Source organism: Ceratotherium simum, chromosome 32 (genome assembly GCF_057802395.1).
Source record: "Ceratotherium simum simum isolate JZ-2026a chromosome 32, ASM5780239v1, whole genome shotgun sequence".
NCBI classification, from domain to species: Eukaryota; Metazoa; Chordata; class Mammalia; order Perissodactyla; family Rhinocerotidae; genus Ceratotherium; species Ceratotherium simum.
This window is the reverse complement of record NC_141931.1, coordinates 25,787,717-25,812,517: the sequence shown is the minus strand read 5'-3', so window position 1 is coordinate 25,812,517 and position 24,801 is coordinate 25,787,717. Positions and strand designations below refer to the sequence as shown.

The 24,801-nt window shown below is 38.2% G+C and overlaps 1 protein-coding gene across 2 annotated transcripts in view; it reads right to left on the bottom strand.

Annotated features, from left to right (window-relative positions):
• Positions 1-355: 355 nt before the first annotated feature.
• Positions 356-24,801, bottom strand: part of KIN (Kin17 DNA and RNA binding protein) — a 32,424-nt gene continuing 7,978 nt past the window's right edge. For both annotated transcript variants that reach the window (XM_014783682.2, XM_087420845.1), the window contains 11 exons: positions 24,329-24,372; positions 24,122-24,244; positions 23,146-23,327; positions 20,387-20,435; positions 19,402-19,459; positions 12,708-12,837; positions 10,374-10,424; positions 7,490-7,558; positions 6,087-6,186; positions 4,473-4,573; positions 356-689 (listed from right to left, as the gene is read on the bottom strand). In XM_014783682.2, the coding sequence (XP_014639168.1) occupies positions 627-689; positions 4,473-4,573; positions 6,087-6,186; positions 7,490-7,558; positions 10,374-10,424; positions 12,708-12,837; positions 19,402-19,459; positions 20,387-20,435; positions 23,146-23,327; positions 24,122-24,244; positions 24,329-24,372 (970 nt within the window). In that variant the 3' untranslated portion in view covers positions 356-626. The remainder of the gene's footprint in view (positions 690-4,472; positions 4,574-6,086; positions 6,187-7,489; positions 7,559-10,373; positions 10,425-12,707; positions 12,838-19,401; positions 19,460-20,386; positions 20,436-23,145; positions 23,328-24,121; positions 24,245-24,328; positions 24,373-24,801) is intronic.

Below are 24,801 nucleotides of genomic sequence, written 5' to 3'. Positions count from 1 at the left end.
CTCTAAATTGTTTTATTTATTTTTTAATTCACTCTTTTATTTTTTTTTGTGAGGAAGATCAGCCCTGCGCTAACATCTGTGCTAATCCTCCTCTTTTTGCTGAGGAAGACAGGCTCTGAACTAACATCTACTGCCAATCCTCCTCCTTTTTTTCCCCAAAGCCCCAGTGGATAGTTGTATGTCATAGTTGCACATCCTTCTAGTTGCTGTATGTGGGACGCGGCCTCAGCATGGCTGGAGAAGCGGTGCATCGGTGCGTGCCCGGGATCCGAACCCGGGCCGCCAGTAGCGAAGCGCGCGCACTTAACCGCTAAGCCATGGGCAGGCTCCTCTAAATTGTTTTATACAAAACAGCTTACAATAACATTCTTTTAATGAAGATAAAAATCATCAAGGAAATATTATAAAGGACACAAAAATAACAAGGACAAAATTATATAGTTTTGATACTTCATGAAACATAGATTTTTCTCTAAGTTTAGCTAAACAACTATACAGTAATATTTAAATAAGTCCATTTGTTTTATACAAAAGAAACACCCTAACACAGTAGAGTCTCATAATGCCTTGGAGAACACCAATTTGATGCTTTAGGATTTTAATGTGCTGTTAACAAATTTTCAAACTCAGGCAAGTTTAGAAATGTCTTCATATTGAATTCCTTCCACTCTGCGTCCTTTTAAAGGGCCCTACAAATTAAAATAATTGAAGAAAAGGTTAAAAACACACATGTACTTAAAAGACAAGAAAAGGACACTACACTTGTGGATGCAAATTTACCTTTTCCATATCCCTAAAATACCATTAAGGTAGTGAAAATTTCTATACGTCTATGAATTTTAAAAATATTCTATGGTATTCTCATTAATAAGCACCATATTTTCTTCAATGATGCAGGAAATGTGTCATCACTAGATGCTGTGGTGGAGACCTGCTAGCTGTTCAGTATCTCCTCCAGCTCCTGGATAAATAGTTACATTTCCCAGCTCCCCATGGTTAGATGAGGCCATAAGATGAGGCTCTAGCCCACGGAAGTGAAGAGAATGTGTGTGCCACTTCTAGGCCCGGCCACGCTGTCCTCCTCACACAATGCGTACACTCCCCCTTGGCCTGCCTGGAGCACACGGACACAGCAGCTGTAAAAGCCACTTGTTGAAGATGGTGGAGCCACAGGTTGGAGGGACCCTGGGCTCACACGTCACCCCTTAGAAAAGAGCTGTTCCCTGGTCAAGAACACGTTTTGGACTTGAACAACGAGAAGTTAACTTCTGTCATGTTTGTACCCTCATCAGTTTGGCGGTTTCTTTGTTACAGCAATTATCATTATTTTATTTTAAGCAATATAGATACTCAAACATGTTGGTCTTGTTTAGCTGTGGTAGTTAGGCTGGTCTTTTTTTTTTTTTTTAAAGATTTTATTCATTTATTTTTTCACCCCCAAAGCCCCAGTAGATAGTTGCATGTCATAGCTGCACATCCTTCTAGTTGCTGTATGTGGGACACGGCCTCAGCATGGCCCGACAAGCGGTGCATGGGTGCGTGCCCGGGATCCTAACCCGGGCCGCCAGCAGCAGAGTGCGCGCAGTCAACCGCTAAGCCACGGGGCCGGCCCTAGGCTGGTCTTTATCACAGAATATCAGTCCAATTTTAAGTATATTTTCTTCTTCCCTTCACACCCAACAAAGAGGCAAAGGGGAAAACTGGATTAATGAAAGAAAGACAACGCCTGTCATAAAAGCTGGTACAATTTGGGAACACAGAGGCTAAGAATATGGGCTCTGGACCCAGACTGTCCAAGTTCAAATCCCACCTTCAACAAGTGACTTAACCCCTCTGGGCCCCATTATCCCCTAGTGCGGAATAATAATAGTATCTATATTACTGGGTTGTTGGGAAATATAAACGAATTAATACATATAAAGTGCTTAGAACAATACTTGGAATATAATGAGTATGAGCTTAATAATTTCCACCCTTATTATTAAATTTTTTTGTTAAAATTTGAACGTTGGTCCTCTCCCTTGCAAAATATAAAACGGTGATGATGATGATAATGACAAGGATGATGACTCTAATCCTGGACTGAAATTTTAACACTTTTTACTGAGAATCATACCTTCCCTTAAAAATGCTTTTAAAAACGCCATTCTTCTAATACATAATTATGATTGTATTTAAAGGAAGTAAGTTCCCAGATAAAGCATGACCCAGGTTGACTCTTTCATGATTCAGTTTGAAGGTCTATGGTCATGTACATTTTATGATAAGAACCACAAAGCTGGGGAATAAGAATGAGCCAGATATTTGGGTTCATTAGTCAAACAGCTAAAAGGCTAAGGCTGTTTTTGAACGCTTGGTTAGTTATTAAAAAATATGCTTAATAACTGCGTAAATTTCAAATATTATGATACTGACACTAAAAGTTAAGATGCTAGAAATGATAAAAAGGGCAGGAGAAATCACTTGAAAAGCTCATGTGTTTCATGGCAGTGATTTGGAGAAAACACAGGACATAGACAAGCAGACAGACGCACATAAAAACACAAGATTTTTTTCTTTTTCTTTTTTTAATGGAGGCAGGCTGCAAAAGAAAACACCAAAAAATTAGCAGGTGGGTTTCCTCTTCTAAGAGTACAGGCTACTTTGCAATCAACCAGAAAGGCTTTTCATGTGGATTTCCTCGTAGGTTCTATCTCAGCACAGCTCTGTGAGCAATGAAAGCCTTAGAAAGGAAGATGAAACCTTTATAGTGAGGGGGTAGGAAACTAGCTCTTGAAAATCATACAAACTGTAAAGCAAAGGTGTCTAGATGGAACCTAGAATATCCTCAATAGTAATTAGTTGTTTTGTGAGATGAAAACATGAAGCAGAATCTAAATGGGATGGTATTATGAAATTAAAAAGTGGAGGACGATCATTTCACCAAAGAAATATGAGATTTTCCATGACCTTATACTGACTGAGCCAGAGAGAAAAATTTACTGAGGTTTTCAAAAAACTCAATCTGTTAACTTTGTCAGATTGATAAATTCCTCAAGGACAGGTGAGATTCTCTTTTCCTGTTTTTTCCCGTAGTTTATGTTAGTGACAGTTTCTAGGTTAGTATTGCCAGAAACAGAATAAAAAGAAAAAGAAAAGCTTTTTTTACTTAATTTACTTAAATGTGATTTATCTCAGATAAGGACCTAAACGGTTTTTCCAGAAAACCTTTCTGAGACACATATTCCCTAGCCAGTCCACAGACGCGTTTAGGGGGCCTAACAACTCCTTAAGACAACACATAAAATTTGGCAGTTACATGCAATTTTTTGGAGAGGGCTCAGAACTTTCTTCAGACTCTCCAAGGGTCTATTATGCTGCTAAATACTAAAACTTACTGTACTGGAGATGGAAAAAAGTATTTCACTTAGAGATAAACATACATAGTGCAGTAGTTCAGAGTTCTAGAAAGAATCTGGCAGTAAGGAAAAGGCACGTTTTGGATCTTCTCTTCCGAAGACAACTTAGGTCTCACTTGACCTCACTCAGAGACCTGTCAGTGAAGTATCAGTTTTAAATCAATAAACAATTTTACTTGTACGTCAGATTTCCTTAAATTAATTACTTTATTGATCTCTGCTACCTTAAATCCTTTATGAAAGGGAGGACATTTTAAAAAATTGACCTCTGTGGCTTTTTCCCCATTAATTATGACTAGACGTTCCCCATGAACTATACTGTGCCAAATTGAGTTTTATATTAGATGTGAGAGGAAAAAAGTCAGGATACAAAACTGTCCATAAAGTATACAATTTTATAAAATACAAAGACTAGAAAGGAACACACCAACATATTAATGGGGGTTATCCTTTGACTGGGGGATTATGGGTAATTTTTAAAATTATTTATATTACACTGTACTTTTCAGGTTTTATACAACGAGCATTGCTATAGACTGAATGTGTTGCACCCAAAATTCTTATGCTGCAACGTAATGCCCAATGTGATGGTGTTAGGAGGTGGGGCCTTTGGGAGGTGATTAGGTTATGAGAATGGAGCCCTTATGAATGAATTAGTGCCCTTACAAAGGGACCCAAGAGAGCTCCCTTGTCCATTCCACCATATGAAGACACATGAACCAGGAAACAGGCTCTCGCCAGACCCTCAATCTGCCAGTGCCTTGATCTTGGACTTCCAGCCTCCAGAGCTCTGAGAAACAGATTTCTGTCATTTATAAGCCACCCAGTCTACAGTATTTTGCTATAGCAGCTGGAATGGACTAAGACATATATGCATTTCTTTTATAATCCGAAAATAAAATGCTTTAGCAATGGCAGGGTCATTAGAGAAAAAAAGCTTTCAGATTTTCAAATAGAAGAGAAGGCAAACAGAAAACTCAAACTCTAAATAAAACAAAGACCAATCCAGTGAAAAAGAATATGGCACATTTTTAAAGCATTTTGAAATTTCTGTCTTTGTATAAACATACGTACAGTTTCGATGACTATAGTAGCTGAAAACGTCTTCTCATTGATGGATTCTAAGGTACCTTCATTTCCTCTGTAGCCTCCATTTAAAACAAGAATTCTTTTTCCTACAATAGAAAAGAATATAACACTGAATGCAAAGGAAATGTCCACTTTTTTCTTCCACTTTGTTACAGCAAAATGCAATTACACTGACTGAACATAATGAGAAACAAACCTTTCTCTTAGAAGTTCTTAATCATTTAAGAACTCTAATATTCTAATGTACAGTTTGTAGACAGTTTGATTACTGTAACATTATAAGACCTCATTTTTTTCACTTATTTGTCAAAGAGATACATTTCAATTTTAGATTGCAGGGAGGTACTTGGATGAAATGCTCAGACTCCAGAAGGAATCAGAAAAAATTTAGCTTACTTGAATTTGTCTCTTTTTAAAATCATAAGATGGTCTGGCAGTTTCATAAAAATTTGAACATATGCCTACCATATGACTGAGCCATTCTATTTCTAAGGATTTTCCCAATAGAAAAGAAATCATATGTGCACACAAAGACTTGTACCTGAAGGCTCGTAGAAGTTTTATTAGTAACAGCCAAAACTGTAAACAACCTAAATGTCCATTAGCAGATGATCGGATAAACAGTGGTGTACCCACACAATGAAATACAGCTCAGCAACAGAGAGGAGTGAACTGCAGATACACCAACAACATGGACGATCCCAAATAACTGTGCTTAGTGAAAGAAGTCAGACAAAAAAACAGGACACATGGTATGACTGTATTCATATAAAATTCTAGAAAAATACAAACTAATCCACAGTGACGGAAAGCAGATAGGTGATTGCCTGGGGGCACATGGGAGGCAGGAGCGGAGGGCGGGCAGAGAAGGATTATAAACAGAAATGAGGAAACTTTGGGGGGTGATGGACACATTCATTATCTTGATTGTAGGGATGGCTTCACAGGAGTATTCATGTGTTAAAACTTAACAAATTGTATACTTTACACAAGTACAGTTAATTGTATGTCAATTACATCCCACCAAAGCTGAAAAAAACTTTTTTTTAATCCATAAAATGAGTTTGATTTTAGGGGTCAAGAACAAAGGATCCGATAGTGGAAGTTTTAGAAACTAACATTATCATTGTGCCAGCAATGATTGCACCATGACAAGTTTAGGTCAGAGGCAAACAACCTAACCAAAGTACATTTATTCTAGATTGTGTAAGGACCCAAATGATCAAGACATTTAAGGAAAAGAAAAAGCAAAATAGCACAGACTTTTACTTGACTATCTCAGGTAGCTAAACAAATATATTAATAATAAGCCTAATGTGATTTTTTTTCCAGATATATCTCTGTTTTGCTTTAGAAAAGAAAACAAAGGATTCTGGGAAGGGAAAATTTATTCATAAAAAAAAATAGCTTTCTCGGAGGAATGAGAAACTACCACATCACCTGAGGTCAAAGAGGGATCAATTATATTGGTAGTTGTTTATTTCTAAAAACGACAACTTGTCTTCATCACTATCAAATGATATCAAAAAACTACGGTTTTAAGAATGGAATCATTCATTTCGATAGCATATACTTTAAATGGGCAGCAGAAAGATTCACCTGGTGCCGGAATTACTGTTTCTAAATGAGTCTGGTCCAGTTTCAGCTTGTCTCCGGAGTCAATCATCTTCACAACAGCTGTGTATTTGTCAATTACTTCCTGTGGTAGAAAAGCAACACTTTTATGATAGAAGAAATAAGTGAACACAAATCTCAAAGGAAAGAAATAAATAAAACGAAAATGAAATTCCAACCAAAGATAAGAATAACTCCTCCTATAAATGACACTATTTTCTAGATTCCATATACGATTTCTCAGTCTATGGTTCTTAATAAAGAACTCAGTTTAAAGCTTAGTTAAGGTTTTCATCTGGAAAGAATACAAGACTGGTGATCTTAGAATAAGACTTTAAGAAATATAGTGAGGGGGCCGGCCCAACGGCGCAAGCAGTTAAGCGCGTGCGCTCCGCTGCGGCGGCCCAGGGTTCGCCAGTTCGGATCCCGGGCGTGTACCGATGGACCGCTTGGCAAGCCACGCTGTGGCGGCATCCCATATAAAGTGGAGGAAGATGGGCACAGATGTTAGCCCAGGGCCAGTCTTCCTCAGCAAAAAGAGGAGGATTGGCAGATGTTAGCGCAGGGCTGATCTTCCTCATGAAAAAAAAAAAAAAAAGAAAGAAATATAGTGAAGGGCCGGCCCGGCCCAGTGGCGTAGCGGTTAAGTGCGCGTGCTCCACTGGGGTGGCCCAGGGTTCAGATCCTGGGGGCGCACCAAGGCACTGCTTGTCAAGCCATGCTGTGGCAGCGTCCCATATAAAGTGGAGGAAGATGGGCACGGATGTTAGCCCAGGGCCAGTCTTCCTCAGCAAAAAGAGGAGGATTGGCAGATGTTAGCTCCGGGCTGATCTTCCTCACGAAAAAAAAAAGAAATATAGTGAGAAGGGTAATTTTGTCTAGCTGCAAGTGCACTAGAAGGGCAATTTATACATGCACAGGCTGGGTGCTGGAATGAAACTATATTTAGGAAAGGCAAAATGGAGAAAAGGACTAGAGTGTTGATTTTTAAATTTTAAAATCCCAGAGAAGCCAAAAGACAGTCTCTCAGGTAAAACACAGGAAGCCCTCCCTGGAACTCAGGGGACATAACCATACTGCTCTTCATTAACAAAGAGAATGCATCTTGATCATCAAGGCGTGCACACTGAGTTTAAGAGGTGCCAGTGGGATTTTGTACGTACTATTTGCTCCAGCAAGAAAGCAGACTAAGGTGAAGTATAAACAATGGTTGGAAATGAAACATTTCTCCAACAACTATGAATTCAGCTCTCCTCTTATGGAGCCATCAAAAACCCAAGACACATTGCTTCTGCTACTAGGACTTGATTTTTAAGGAATACCAAAATGGCCTTACTCACACCCCCCAGCCTTTTCCACAAATTCCATTCATAACTTCATGTCCTTACCTTAACAATACCCTTTTTCTTATGATATTTCTCTCCAAGTTTTTTGGTTATAATTTTCACAATGATTTCCTAGAAAATAACAACAAAAAAATCAAGATGAAAGGAAAGACATAAATTATCTTTTCTGTTTTACTCCTTCATTTTAAACCATGTTCGCCAAAAATCATCGTAAAATGTAACTGCGCTGCAAAATAAGAAATTTTGGAGTTCTAAGCCTTCCCAACAAAGGTAAAACATTTCCTTAGTAATCTTTCATTCCTTCTTTCTCTTTTTATTCAACACAGTTACCGGGAGGAAAAAATATATATTTCATGGCTGATTTCCACAGTGAAGGTTTCTCGAAATCTAGCACTTTTATCTGTCCATCTCGACTCTATTAAATCAGGTCTTTCATAGGTAGCTTTTTTCTTCCTCTGCATTCGAGTAAGTGAATTATACTGTAGGTGATCGCTGCTGATAAAAACTCAGATGGCAACAGTCTCACCGGGAATTGCAAGGAGCTGGGCCTTTGAGCTTATGCATGCCCCTTTCTACAGTGTTCTTCTCTCATTAAGTTGCTTGGAATTTTTGCAGGTGGGATTCCTCCAGATTAGCTCCTGCTAAAAGCATCATTCTTCTGAGCATCTAATTCTCAAATGGGAGAGAAATCTGGGCTTCTTTCATACTAATGCGTACTGACTTGGCTTCTTTAGCATCGTTTTCCTGACTGGGATGAGCTAATGGTTGACAATGAAAATTAACTCGCCTAACTTAATGCTATACTCACTACTGTGATTCTGTGTTTGCTACTTCAAGAACAGAACAGAGGTACTAGACAGTCAGTCCTTCATTAAGCCGGGCTAAAAACTATATCAACAAAAATTCAGTGAGGACTTTGGGAGAGGATATTTAACAGAAGAAAACATGTTTAAGAGAAGACTTGAATAGTCTTATTCTTAAGCCTCTATTCTTCTAAGACTTTCTAAATGAAGCCAAATAATGCCAAAACAGCTTCTCTGATTTAGCCAGAGTATTTCTGGGCTAAATTTCTCAAAGGCCCTCATGGGTACGCACTCTCATAACTTAAAAGATAACTCATTACATCATTGTACTTACTGACACTTGCTCACAATACATCTCTTCAAAATCTTTCTTTTCTGAGTTTAAAAAATGACGCTCTCCCATCTCTCTCTGTGGGCTACTGGTTGTTTTAACAAACATATTGCCCATTTCAAAATAGGACACACACTAAGTCATCAGAACACGGCTGATCCTCACTTTTAACGTAACAATCTGTAAGAGGAACTATGAAGAAAATCTGAATACTTTGCTATACGAGAAAGTTATCAAACAGAAAATAAAACTAAATTGAAAGGACTATCAATGGGAGGAGAATTTTTAAATGAACTAAAACTTAGAATGCTTGCCTTTTTTTTTTTCGCTTTTGGTTTGTTTTCTTTTTCTTTTGAACCAATGGTTCTTAACCAAGGGCACACATCAGAATCACCCAGGCGGTTAGTGAAAATACGCATTTTGCCCCAGGAGACCGGACAGTGGTAGTACTGAAGCATATGTATTTAGAAAAAACCCCCCTAAAAAATTTTGAATTACTCTCTGGATAAGAACTACTGCTTTAAGTAAAATTCTTGATTACCTTTTCATAAACAATATATGAAACTATTACTATTCAAATGCTACCTACTGTAACAGGGAAAACAAACCAAAATAATCACAGATGGTTTCTTCCCTCAGGTCCTTCCATTTCTAATCTTGACCCAAACTTCTGCTCAGAGATGAGGAGCTGGGGTGACTAAAGCACCAGGAAGCAGCACTGGTCACCAGTGGAGACGAGAACCCACTGGATCAGCCTGCCAGGGAATCCTGGGTCCCCACTGTCTAAAGGACCCTGGGGAAATTACTCTAATACCTTATGCCCAGTTTTCTCACCTGTAAATTGGGGATAATAACAGTAATTATCTTGCAGGGTTGATATGAGAATTAACGGAAACAATTCATATAAAGTACTTCTTTTCTATTTAACACAGCAAGTATCTTCATATTAGATTACTTATTTCATGGTCCCTCATGTGATCACCACGTAGATACAGTTCCCATTGTATAAGGATATAAACTAAGGCACGGAAGCTAAATTATTTTCAAGCTAGTGGGAGAATGACTACGAAGATCTGAATTAGAACTTTGGACTTTCTGACCTTCAGGGTTATTATTAATCATATTTTTCAAATCAGAAATTATCTAAATGACACACTACTTTTCACTCTCCTATTACTAATCAAACCAGCTTCTTTAAGAATAATAAGGCACCTTGAAAGTTCTACGAAAACTTCACATCTCAGCAAGTTCAAAACAGAACTTAAACAAATAATAAGTTTTTAAATTATTTAAGTGTTTGAAAATTATTATCTTAAAATAATAAGCAATAATAAATATGTAATAAAATGCAAAGCTTTCCTTGAGTTCATAAAATTAAAACCTGCTTCTTTTGACAAAGTACCTAAACGGCTATTCTAAGTTCAATAAGTTATAAGCTGAAAACAAATACTTCTGCATCTACAATTCTACCTTTCAATCCCATTTCTGAAAACACAACCCTTTGTCTTACAGCAAAAACTGAAAATAATTCCAGGCTTAAATTCAAGGTGTCCATAAACAAATTTAGCTCTGAACTCCAGGAACATTACTGCTTTATAAACATGAAGTAACTCTCCAATACAGGTGGCAACCAATACTTAAAGATCAGATAGAAAGAAAAGTCATTAAAGTTATCAATTTATCTATATAATTTACATATATTTGAGAAATTCAGTCACTTATACCAAATGCCATTTAAATCATTCACTTAAAAGTACACTTAGGACTTAAGAAGCTCCAACTGAGTACCTACAGGCTGTAGCCAGTAGTCTGTGCGGGCAGCTCTTTTCTTTTCCTCTTCGATCTATAGAACACACAAGACAGTCATAAAATTACCTCTTTAAAATCCTCAATTTATTTCAAATACCCTTCTATTTAACTAAAGAAAACCATAAAACGCATTCTTCACAGAAGATCAATGATATAATTTGCAAGCTCTGATAAATACAAATAAACATTTTTTGCAATTAGTTTTTGATTTAAAAAACAACCTGGGGGCGGGCCCGGTGGTATAGTCGTTAAGTGTGGGCGCTCTGCTTCGGCAGCCCGGGGTTCACAGGTTTGGATCCCGGGCGCGCACAGATGCACCACTTGTCAAGCCATGCTGTGGTGGCATCCCATATAAAGTAGAGGAAGATGGGCATGGATGTTAGCCCACGGCCACTCTTCCTCAGCAAAAAAAGGATGATTGGCATCGAATGTTAGCTCAGGGCTAATTTCCTCATTAAAAAAAAAAACTTGGATTTAAAAAAATATGTGATACAGCAAGTCAACTGACGAAGAAACTAAACACAGACAACCTCTGTCTAGTCAGTACTGCAAGGCCATCCAGCAGCACTACACTGCCCTCTCCTGCTTCCTCCCCTGTGACTCTACTGAGCCAGAAAAAGAGGCAATGTTTTCATGTGGTAAAAACACAACACTTACAAATCAATTTAGCACAGCATGGCTAGGTACACAGTCTGATGGCAAAAAGGAGCTTCCTGTTTGATAAGGATAATAAATTTGTGAATGGAGAAGAAAAATACAACCAGGGGAGATGTAAATAAGAGGGTACCAAAAGAAAAAACAGCTGACTGGCCATTATGGCCGTAGAGCATGCCTTTCTTTCTCAACTGCTTAGTTAACCAGAGGTACCAACTTTCAATGGGACTCGATGTAATTTTTCGTCGATTCTAAACCTCATTTTAATTCCTCCAACTTTCCAATATGAACAAAGAACATTCTAAATTTAGTACGTATTATATCCAAAGCAGGTGGATCTGGCTTTCCATTTTACTATGAATTAAATTCAAAGACTCCCTGTCATGGCCTATAAGACCTCCGTGGTGTTGCCCTACTTCTCTCTCTAACCTCAAATGCAACCACTCTTATGCTCACCATGCTCCAGCCATATGGATCTTCCCTTCGGATGCTTGAACTAGAGATCTCCCTGCCTTAGCACCTTCTCGCAAGCGATCTCCCCACTCCCAGCCCTCAGACCTCCTCAGCACCCAGCATCTTGTAATCACTTACTTACTGGTTCACTTGTCCACGGAATGTCTCCCTGGCCAGAATGAACGCTCCATGACACACAGGGACTGTGTTTTACTCCCTACTCTACAGACCCAGGACTCACACAATGCCCAGCACATAAGAGTGACTCAACAGCTGCTGAATGATGGGATGACCGCATCTCACAGTGTACATCTCTCATAGTGTACTTCAGGCATTCCAGACCGCCCCACATTGCGTGAGGACTCAGTAACAGGGAAACAAAAGCTACTACTTCTCCCTTCACAAATGAAGAAGAGGGACGGGGAGGCCAGAGGAAGTGATATTACAGGGGAAAAGGTAGCTCCCGTATCCATTCATTCTATAGCTCCTGTATCCATTCATTCTATAGCTTCCGTATCCATTCATTCTATAGCTTCCGTATCCATTCATTCTATCTCATTGCCTGTCCTTCCTCTTCTCTTCCACTGACTTCCTAAATTCATTGACAAGGTAAGGCTATGTGTCAGAAGGGAGAAAGGAATATTTAGGAGTACACCAAGAACCTTCTACAGAACTGCTCCAGAGTTTCAGGTAGATTTAGAGCCAAAGTACAGCCTTAGATCCAGATGATCATAAGTTTTCAACGATCACTCACATAAACTTAGCCATCAGGTCAAATCGAACTAAAAACATGTCACAGCTTTCTCTTGCTGGCTAGGAGGTGTTAAGCGGAGGCCACAGGTTGGTGGTCGTGGTATGGGGTCCACGGAAGATGCCAATTTCACAGAGCCACAGAGGGGAACAGAGCTTGCATTTCTAGCTTCAATTTTTACCACTGATGTCCTTCTAATTGAACTCTACTGACCATCACTGCATGGAGAGTTTTAAAGACAGCACTTGAGGCAAGAAAATATATGCAGTTGCGGGGGTGGGGGACCTCTAACTGTATTCAGATGGAACTGCATCTAGGCTCCTTTTCCCTAACCTAGTATATACACATTTTTCTAACTTCGTGTTCATCTAATAACTGGTGAAACTTTTCAACTTCCTTCGGCTTGAACTGCATCATTCCACTCATTGCTAGAGTCGACATGCAGGTCGGACACTGTACCTCCATGATTTCATCGAGGGCAGATTTCTTCTTCTTCTTTTCTTTTGATTGAGCTGAGCTCTGGGAAGATTCTTTTCGTTTCACTGAAGCTGCGTTTCCTATTGTTTTCAACGCACTTGGTCCCAAAGAACTGATGAAAAGAGGAACTGTGCTTGTTAACAAAACCTATGCACAAAGGCTTTATATTGTGCAAAATGAACAATACAGAAGAAATTCGTTACACGATTAATTTACAACAGATTGGGCCGGCCCCGTGGCTTAGCGGTTAAGTGCGCGCGCTCCGCTGCTGGCGGCCCGGGTTCGGATCCCGGGCGCGCACCGACGCACCGCTTCTCCGGCCATGCTGAGGCCGCGTCCCACATATAGCAACTAGAAGGTTGTGCAGCTATGACATACAACTATCTGCTGGGGCTTTGGGAGGAAAAATAAATAAATAAAATCTTTAAAAAAAAAAAAAAAAAAAAAAAAATTTACAACAGATTCATCAAGACAGTGCAGGACCTTTCTATCTCTTATAGGACGGTACGCACCACGAGAACATGCAACCCTGCCTCTCTTACTCCCTCCTCCCTTTCCCTCACCCTTTCACAGTTGATGCTCCTATAATCAGTGCAGCAGAGTGACGACAGCTTCTTCTCTGGCGTTAGGCAGATCAGGGTTTGAGGCTTCTTCTGCTGGGACCTTGAGCAACTAACTTTTCTAAGCCTCAGTTCCTCATCTATAATTGGGGATAACAATGTGACCCAACTCATAACTTGACTGCAAGGATTAAATAAAGTGTTTGTAAAATGACTGCTAGAAGTCTAGCACATTACTCTCAGTTCTATTTTTTTTTCTTTTGGTGAGGAAGATTAGCCTTGAGCTAACGTCCACTGCCAATCCTCCTGGTTTTGCTGAGGAAGATTGGCCCTGGGCTAACATCTGTGCCCGTCCCCCTCTACTTTATATGTGGGACGCCTGCCACAGCATGGCTTGACAAGTGGTGCATACATCCACACCTGGGATCCGAACCTGCGAACCTCGGGCCGCTGAAGTGGAGCACGCGAACTTGACCACTAAGCCACTGGGCCAGCCCCAAGTTCTATTTTTTTAAAGCAAACATCTCAATATATTGTCACTTAAAAACTTTTTGATTGCTCCTGACTGTCTAGAGTTGACGGTGTAAATTCTAAATGTTTTAGTGCCGATATAAAATTGTCACCACTGGCCCCAGAATACAATCTCTGACTTGCTATGTACACAAGCCATTCTGAACAATTTGCTATTGGCTGAGCCATGCCCTGAGCTTCATGCCTTTGCAAATTTGCATATACTTCATTTATACCTAAAATAATCTCTCCATTTATCTTTATTTGTTAAAATTCTTGAAGATCCACTCTTCATGAGGCTTCTTGGATCTTATCGTTTTTTGAACTGCCATAGCACTTTGTGGCATTATCATTTGTATTATTATCTTTTGTATAATTTATCATTTGTATACACAACTCCTCTCTCATAATAGGGGAGGGACCATATATACATATATTTTTTTCCCTGTAAAGGAGTAGTAACTACCTCGTGACTCACATAAGACAGAGGTTCAATTAATATTTGCTGACTAAATAAATCTTAACAATCTAATTATTTAATTTGCCATATTTACAAAAGATGAAACAGAGAATAAACATTTGCACAAAGCTAGCATGGAGATAACGAAGAAAAAAAGTGTGATTAATAGAAAATACAACAGAATTATTATTTTTCCTTATTTGGATTGTTTTTTAAAAAAAGGCATTTGAAGGTCACATTAGATTTATTGGCAGCCAGGTTACTTTAAGGACTCCCATTCAGCTGGCAGTCAACTGAAATCCCCACGTCTCTTCTACATAGGGGGTTGTGGTTCAGGACCCCCACTCTGTCTTCACAGAAGTTGTTCTCTCTTTGCTTAATTGTAAGGCTTTATATTTACCCTTGCGAAGTTTCACTTACTGGGTTTGTCACGTAATTCAATCCTCTGAACCTATTTTTAAGTTCTGAGTCTTTTAGTGAACAAATTTCGTAGGTTTCTGACAACTGTAAATAATATACATTGGTTGTGAACAGACTAAGTCCACATAAAGACAAACTCTTCAATTTTCTCTTTAAGATAAACCTTCTTTAGATTTACATGTTCTTTGAGCTAGGAATCCACCCAATTTAGCAATAATTCCAGGTCACAATTGACCACAATATGTCTACATACAGCCACTAATAACCCTAGCAAAAGGGGAGTTAGGATTAAGTGGCTATTTGGTCTAGTGATGACCACTTCCTCCTCACACATTCATAAGCCACTTAATTCCTACTGCAATCAGTATGAAAAGCTTGCTACTATTGTTTTCTAAAGATTTTTCTCCACTTTTTTAAAAAAGATTTGCTTATTTTTCTGCTTTCTGACTTTTCCCACATTCTCCATGATTCCTCCAATATTATCAACAGCGAGCCTTCAAATAAATTTATAATTTATTTCAGTATTTTGGTATTTGTCTCGGCTTGGAAATTTGAGTTTATTTAAGGCTGTTAGATACTTTTCTTAAAACTAAACTAAATAAAAAAAAAAAAAACTACCCAATTAAAAAATGGGCAATAGACATTTCTCCAAAGAAGATATATAAATGGCCAAAAAGCACACGAAAAGGTGCTTAACATCACTAATCACTACGGAAATGCTAATCAAAGCCACCATGAAATACACTTCACGTCCACTAAGATGGCTATTATTTAAAAAAAACAAAAACAGAAAATAACAAGTGTTGGAGGGGATGTGAAGCAATTAGAACCCTTGTGCACTGTTGGTGGGAATGTAAAATGGTGCAGCTGCTGTAGAAAATACTGTGGCAGTTCTTCAAAAAATTAAATGTAAAATTATCACACAATCTAGCAATTTTACTTCTGGATATATAACAAAGGAATTGAAAGCAGGGACTCAGATATCTGTACACCAACGTTCAGAATAGTATTATTCACAGTAGCCAAAAGGTGGAAACAACTCAAATGTCCATTGATAGATGAACAGATAAACAAAATGCGGTATATACATACAACGGGATATTATTCAGCCACAACATGGATAAACCTTGAAGACATAATGCTAAGTAAAAAAAGCCAGAGACAAAACGACAATTACTCTACGAGTTCACTCATATGAGGCAGTCAAATTCATAGAGATAGAAGGTAGAACAGAGGTTACCAGGGGCTGGGGGAGGGAGAGTGGGGAGTTAGTGTTTAACAGGGACAGAGTTTCAGTTTGGGATGATGAAAAATCCTGGAGATGGATACTGGTGACGGTTGCACAACGTGAATGTACTTTATGCCAATGAACTGTTCACTTAAAAATGATGAAAATGGTAAATTTTATGTTACATATTTTTCACCATACTAAAAAACTAAGATGAATAGGAAAAAAGTTTCCTACCAAGAAAACTTATTTAGCATTATTAAATGTTTATAAGGTGACAAGCAATGGGGATAAAAAGATGAACAGAATAGCCCATCTCATGATAGAGTGGGAGAACAGATATGGGAGGGCATCCCAGGGAGAAAGAACAGAAGATGCAAAGGCAAGAAAGGGGGAGACAGCTGGCACATTTAGGAACTGCAAATAGCATAGCGTAGCTGGAGTACAGATGGCAGCAGAGATACCAGATCATAAGGGCTGTGATAGCACATAAAAAAAATTAGAGGTTATCTTACAGATGATGACTAAAGACACCAAGAGTCTTTAATAAGAGAAAGACATGGTAAGATTTGACGTTTAGAAAGATCCTTCTGCTTGCAATATCAAGAACCTAGCAAAGCCAAAATGAATAAACGAAAAATATAAAGAATGTTGACATAAGAAAGTATGAAGGACAGAAATTAATAAAACAGACATCAAAGAAATGATAAAATCAAGAAAACAAAAAGTCAGTAGTCTAAAAGATTAATAAAACAGATAATAAATTTGAATGCCTAGATGAAAAAGATATCCTAGAAAAATAAAAATTATATAAATTATCAAAACTAACTTGAGATTATATTGAAAAGTTGAATAAACCAACGACCATAAAGAAATTGAATTGGTAGTAAACTGCAGAAGACATTAGCACAACAATATTTTACAGAAAAGTTTCACCAAGCTTTCAAGGAAGTGATAATCCCTATCTTAAAAACACTATTTAAAGAGTCGAAAAAGAAAACCTATGCAAATCATTTTAAGAGTTTAATGTCACCAGAAGCATAGAAAAGTAAAGGAAATTAAATATCAATCTCAGGAACAGTAAAGTAAAATCAAAATAAAATAGTCCATTTGTTTCCAGCTGTGTATTATATTTAATGTTACCCACTGCTGTAACAATAATGCCCCTCCTCCCCAGAAAAATTCTATTAGAGAAGAGACTGAGACAGGGTCAAGATGGAGTCAAAACCAAGGCAGGAAATGAACATTAACAGATTGGAAATGGAAAGTAAGACTTCGACAACAGCTCTAGAATTTTGCTTTTGGTAACTGGAGTGGATCCTAATGCAATTAAAGGAGATAGGCAAGCCCAAAGGAAAACAAAGTGGGAACTGAGCAACCCTTGTTCAAGCAATAGGGAAGCAGGATGTATCTCTGTGCCTCAACATAGGCTAAAACATCCATTTTTGATATCTAGATCGCTTAGTTCATTCTGGGTTTTAGATATACAAGAGACATAAATCAACAGGAAAATAAATCCCAACCTCTATAAAAATACACCATAATCTTGGAAAAAGAAAATTTAAATGAGTCTTTCCATCGTATTATCTGTGACATTATTTATACATTATTATAGATAATTTAGACTGAATTTATAGAACTTGGTTAAATAAAACTAAAATTTTTACTAATAATATCATGGCTTGGCATACGGTATAGTAGGCTGAATAACAGACCCCCAAAGATATCAGGCCCTCATCCTTGGAATCTAGAAACGTTACCTTATTTGGGAAAAGGGTCTTTGCAAATGAGATTAAGTTAAAGATTTTAAAATTTTAAAATGAGATTATCCTGGATTATCTGGGTCCAGGCCCTAAGTGCACCACATGCATTCTTTTAAGAGGGAAGCGAGAGGGATTTGACACAGAGGAGAAGGCGACGTAAAGACGGAGCAAAGGGAAATTTGAAGACGCTGGTCTTGAAGACTGGAGGGGTGCAGCCACAACAAGGAATGCGAGAGCCACCGCAAGCCGGAAGCGGTGAGGAATGGATTCTCCCCCAGAGACTCTGGGGGGAGCACAGCCCTGCAGACACCTTGATTTCAGCTCAGTGATACTGATTTCAGAATTCTGGCCTCCAGGGATAGAATAAATTTCTGTTGTTTCAAGCCACCTAGTTTGTGGTAATTTATTACAGCAGCCATAGAAAACTAATACAAGGGTGATCAATTTGGGGGCCCCTGGGTTCAATCTTAACATTCACGTACACTTACGAATAACAAAAAATAAAGGAAAATGGAGAGAAATAAATAAAGTTCTAAAACTATATGGCACGTGTGTTATGATATATTTGAGCTATCTTCCAGGTCATACATGTAGGTGTTAATTCTGAAATATTTTGATCAAAATTAAGACACCTGGCAAGTCATTCCGAAGCAGTGATACACTGCTAACTCTGCCTGCCTATTTCCTTCAATCTCCTAGACGCTTATTTATTCATGCAAATAAGCACTAGCCTATAAATTAACCCAAAAAACTGAGTTAAGTTTTAAATAAACAACACGTAAAATACTAAGTAAAATAGCAAATATCACCCAGCTCAAAACTAAATTCCAGTAGATAATGGTACCTTCCTGAATATCTTGTCTTATTTATCTTTTTAACCTCCATAACTAAACTGAATGCATTGTACATCACAAACAATGAATAAATATTTGGTAAAAGAATACATAGTACTGCAAGGGAAGAGAACATGCAAAGTAGGCAGAACTGCCGGACTGCGTGCTCTCCCAGGGTGGGGCACACCGCAGCCTGAGGGCCAAATCCAGCCTGCTGCCTGTTTTTATAAATAAGACTTTTCTGGAACACAGCCATGCTCATTCATTTACATACTGTCGATGGCTGATTTCTTACTCCAACAGCAGAGTGAAGTGGTTGTGACAGAGACATACGGTCAACAAAGTCTAAAATATTTACTATGCGGCCCTTTACAGAAAAAGTTTGTCAACTCCTGCTCTGTACTACACCATCTAGAAGGGAAGGCAATTATTACTGAGTGTCTGCTAGTGCATTTATACTGTACTGTGCACTGAGGAGACAGATGAATAGGTCAGTCTTTATTCTTAGAAAATTATAATACAATGCTAAAATAAAAAGTATATACCCCAGCTAACATTTAAACTTGATAAGTGGGCTATGATAGAAAAATAAATAGTACTGCAGCAGCACAGAAGGAACCTTTAAGTGGAGAAGGATTCATGAAGAAGCAAATGTTTATCATGTGAAGCATTTAATCAAAAGGAGCCTTTCTTCAAAAGATAGAATTGTTTCATTGTAGGCAAATAAGCAAAAAATAGTTGCTAAAAACAGAAGACAAAACAACCAGCCACCAAACAAAGACAAAAAAGGAAGAAAATTACAACCAGAAAAAAATAATTCATAATAGTGCAGCTTTTAAAATGTAATGATCAGCATTTCACAAAAATTCTCAAGTTCTAAGATACCTGTTCCTGTAGCTCACCTTGATTTGGAAGATGTTGCTGCTGAACTACATGCTCCTTTATTCAAATTAAATGTAACTGGAAGAAAAGAATTAATATTCTATATATATTTCAGGAAAATTATAATAATCAGATAAGATACCACGATGTATCCACATAGAAATTCACAGACATCTTGAATAAGTGAGAGCTGGGATGCTCCTACCCAGAGATGATAAATTTCTGTAGAATGTACTGAAGTGAAGCTTACAGAGCTGGGGATCAAGCTGTAGTGGGCAGCCTTGGCTGTGTCCCCACTCCACTGCCCCCCCTCCCCTTGCTAATAGGAATCCAATTTTGTTTAGGTGCCCATACCTCTCACACACGTCTTGGAGGATGCTATGTCTCCATGTTTGTGTCCTCCCAAAATTCATAGGTTGAAAACCTAATGCACACGGTGATGGGATTAGGTGGGCCTCTTGGGGGGATTAGTAAGGATCTTTTGGTCTAAATCACTCAAAAGAGTCCCATTCCCTTTCCAGTGATTGTTTTTGAGGTTGACACATTGTTTTGAGGTTGATACAGTCCAGCCAATGATATTCGAAAGGGAGTCTGTTGGTGCAGAAGTGTCTTCTAGGGAAAGTTTCCTTGCTCAAAGGGGATTCCAGAAGAGAGAGATGCTCTCTGTCATCCTCTGGACAATGCGGGGCCTGCATATGATGGCTGGAAGTGCCAGCAGCCAGCTCGTGCCCAGCCGCTGAGAGTACAGCATCCAGAACTACCTTACCTCTGGGACTGTTGGTGTGGCAAGATATTTCCTTATCCTTTAAGCTAATTTTAGTCAGTCTTGTTCCTTGTGGCTGAAGGCATCCCATCCAATTCTTCATTATTACCTTTCATTTTACCAATGAGAACAATGCAACCCCAACAGATTACATGTCTTGCTCCCAAACAGCTGCTAGTTCTTGGCAGAGCCAATACAAAAGCACCCATATTAAAAAAAAGGAGAAAGAAAAGTAAAACTACCTTTTTCTTCATCATTTTCTCTGCTTAATTCTGTAAAAACAGGGGCTTCCTAAAAAAAAAAAAAAAAAGAGTTTGGAAGCTTGGTTCACAACCAATTTATTATCAATATTCAACAGTCCAAAATTATGACTTGCTACCTATGTTGCAAGGCAGCTCTAAGATACAATTCTAAAATGGGTAAGATCCTAATTAAGAACTTATATGTACTGCAAATATTCTCCAATGGAAAATTATCCTGAAGTGGAAAAAAGTAGCTTTTCTGTATCAAACTGCAGAAGTTTAGCTACATTTTTATTTCTATTACAATTTAAGCAGGAAACAACAACATAAAGCATAAACTTTAGGAATCTTAGCTAGAGGATTACTTTAAAAAGCAAAACCTTTCTATATTGCGGGATAATTTAGTGTAATGATCAAGTCTAACTCAAATAAAACTGCATATAAAATCCACCTCTGCAACCTATTAGCTTTGTCGTCTTGGTCAATCTCACCATCTCCCTGAAGTCGCAATTATTTTATCTTTAAAACAGGGATAATGTACATATTTAGAGTTGTTATAAAGGTTATATATGATAATATAAAGGTAACACTCAGCATATGCCTGCCATAGTAAGTGTTTGATAAATGTTAATTGTTTCTACCAATAAAAAGATGTTCTTGAGATCTAGCTAAAATATTCTTTTCTTATGTAATGCCCATATAAGATTTCACAAAGGAAGGCAAAAGAATATGATCTTACTTTTAAAAAATTGATATATTTAAGTGCAGAATGAGGAAGTGCTGATCAGCAGAATTTCCCCTGCCTTTTAGGATGAAGATACTATTTACACCTGAAAAGTACAAATCAACTTGAAGGTTTTAGCAGTATTAAGCTAAAATGTTACAAAACAACAATGTTATTCCAAACAGTAAACTACTTTCCTCTACATGAGATGTGATCCTTCTTAATTTTCACAATAGGAAATTTATAATTTTTCCTCTATTGAAAACAAAGCTTTAAATTTTAATTTTATTTATTTTATCTTTTGCCCCCAAAGCCCCAGTAGATAGTTGTATGTCATAGCTGCACACCCTTCTAGTTGCTGTATGTGGGACTCGGCCCCAGGATGGACAGAGAAGTGGTGCCTCAATGCGCACCCGGGATCCGAACCCGGGCTGCTAGCATCGCAGCGCGCGCACTTAACCACCAAGCCACAGGGCCGGCCCCAAAGCTTTAAATTTTAAAAAAGTGAAAGAATTTCAAGAATAAAAAGCTTTCAATCTTAAATTTTATAATTACAGCAGTTTAACCACTGTTCCTATTTTAATTTAATGTAGAAAACTCCTAAAAGATTGTGTGAATATACACACAGTAAAGTAAGTAATACCAGAACATTTACACACTCACTCACTTATCAAGAAGTTCAATTAACATGGCATAAAAGTTGATTCATAAAGTGATCCTTACTGATGTCTTAATTCTTACTGCCTGCTACTTCCTGCATCAGTCTACTAAACAGCTTATTTGAGATGTGTACAATAATGATCAGAACAGCTGTATCCATAATAGCCCACAACTGAAAACAAGCCACATGTTTCTCAACAGGAGAATGGAAAAATAGTGTTATATTCATAAAATGGAATACTGTACATCAATTTAAAAAAATGAAACACCGATAAGAAAGAACATAGATGAACTAAACATAAGACATTATGTTTGAGCTAAAGAAGCCAGACACAAAGAGAGCATACTGTATGATTCCATTTCTACTAAGTACAAGAACAGACTAAACTAACCAATAATCAATAGTGATGCATCAGAACAGTGGTTCCTTCTCGGGGGACAGGGGGTATTAATTGGGAATGGGCTTGAGGGAAGCTTCTAGGATACTGGAAATGTTCTATATCTTGATCTGGGTGGTGGCTACACACGCTATCTATGCTTGGTCTATCTATCTATCTATCCATCTACCTATCTATCTATGTATCTATCTATCTAAAGACACATACATCTATCTATCTAAAGACATACATACGTGAAAGTTCATTGAGCTGTAACCTCAAGATTAATGCACATCATACACTTTATTACATGTACGTTATACCACAATAAAAAGTTCCTAAAAATACTGAATGGCTAGCAGTTTCACATACACACTAGGTTGTATTTTCCTGCTCACACACAACTTTCAGTATGTAAGCTCCACAAAGGCAGGGACTTTTTATCCTTTGTCCACTGCTGTATCCCCAGTGCCTGGCACACAGGAAGCACCCCATAAACATTTGTTGAAATAAATGACTGATCTAGTTATTCTAACACCTGAACCACCCCTTCACCATGCCCTCCCTCCCCCATGAATTCTTCAAGACTCCTCAGTCCAGGGGTTGTACCCACTTGAGAATATTCTACGTCCTCCCCAGGCTGGAGCAAGTGCTGGCTCTGTGTTCCCACACGCTGCGTTTACCTCCAGCGCTGCATTAATTACAGTCAGTTGAAATGATCTGTTTATGTCTTCCCCGTTAGATATCGCCTCTATTTAGAGATAAGGGAACTGAAATTCAGAAGATTAGAGAATTATACAAGATGGTCAAGTCAGTAAGTCAGGAATTGCCCTGGGTTTGCCTCAACTCCAAAACCTAGGCTTCTACACTCGGCCATGCTCTTTCTCCTCTTCATTGAGGAAGAACACCTACAAAACTCAATCCAGTGTCTAAAACGCAAGCGCTTTTGCTTCTGTAGACCTTTTTCTATCGCCTCTCTGGATGATGCTGTGGCCCACCTGTTCTTTCCCTTCCAGACCTCTTCTCACTTGTTCTTGAATAAATTTGGCAGTTTTTTCTTCATCATCAAGGTCCTGCTTCTTCTTTTTCTCTAGTTCCAGTTGCCGGCGGATAGTTTCTGGGTCCCTATCTATATACTGAATATACCAGCCTTTTGGTGTCTCATCTACTTTGCACAAGCCTGAAAAAAAATAACAGACACCATAAATTTGTAAACAATCAAAGCCAAAAGTAAATATAAACGTGTTCTATCTCTGCATTATTTACTCATTCATTCAAACACATTCATTCAAACTCAAATTCAAACATCACATGAATTTTCCATATTTACAGTTAGTGAAATTTGGATATTTTAAGTGGAATATCTTATCTCCTTAAACAGAAAAAAGTATTATTCTGATTTTTAACTAGCTAGGTTGAGGCAACATATTTAAACAAGGGCAATATATGAAAGAAGCATTATCTTGCTTGGTAATTATTCAACTGTGTCTAAGTATTTAACATCCACCGAGTCCACGATACCCTGCTAACTTAACTAAGTAGAAATTATTCCCCTAAAATGGAATAAAGTAACACACTGAATAAGTAATACATTGACACAAAATTTCTTTCTCTTTTCCTCTCCCAAACTTTTCATCGTATTAAAAATGAAAAAAAGCATTAAATTTAAAAAATCACCTGAAGAGGGGATAACAAAAGTTTCCTCAAGTGAAATGAGTATGGAGGGGGGGAATGGAAAAGGACTGTAATAATCCTTAACCTAAATGAGAGGACGCTTCAGTGATACATCTTTGCACTGTCAGAAGTACTATTCCAGACATTCCTATTCAACTGCAAGACACAAAATCAATCCTGGAAGACGGTGCTCCTCTCCAGCAGGTTTTAATTGCCCTAATGATCCACAGAAAATATGACAATTCTCTCTCCCTGCAACGGAGCCACATGACAACTATGCAAATAACGTCGTCTTCTTACCTTCCCTGCCCAGCCACTTGGTAAAATCAGTCAGAGTCTCCCACTGAGTGGCGTTCATGTGGATGTGCTCTCGGTGGCTGATATACTCGTTATAGACGATGTTGTTGTGAACTCTCTTAGTGCCTAGGAACAAGATAGGACACCGTGAATCCTGGACGGATTATAAGGTTATGAAGTCATCATGTGCACAGCACTTAATATGCTTACCAAAGCGCCTCCTGAGAAGTTCCAGGAAGTCATTTCGGAATTCCCTAATGAAGAAAGGAAGAGAGGCCTTCAGGTGAGGTCTACAAATACAGAGCATCATCTTCCTGAAATCATATAGTTTGAATGCCCAAACGATCTATGAAACATCTATGTGAATATCTATTAGGAACCTTTAAAACTGAACAAGGAAAGAATCCCAAAAGATTATAGCTTTCAAGAATTGAAGTTAAAAGTCAGTATGGAGTTGAAACTTTTTGTTTTGGCAAAGCAGCCAGAGCAAAAGTGACTACACATCTTTGGAGAGGGTCCTTCATGAAGTCTCTTGGTGCTACTGATGGTGGCAATAATAACCCCGTTCTATCGATGATAACAAACTGCGCTTATTCCACGTGAAATTGGCACTTAATGCGTCCCTCTGAACTGAGGACACTGTGTTAAATGCTAGATAAACAGAGGTGAATAAAACATAAATC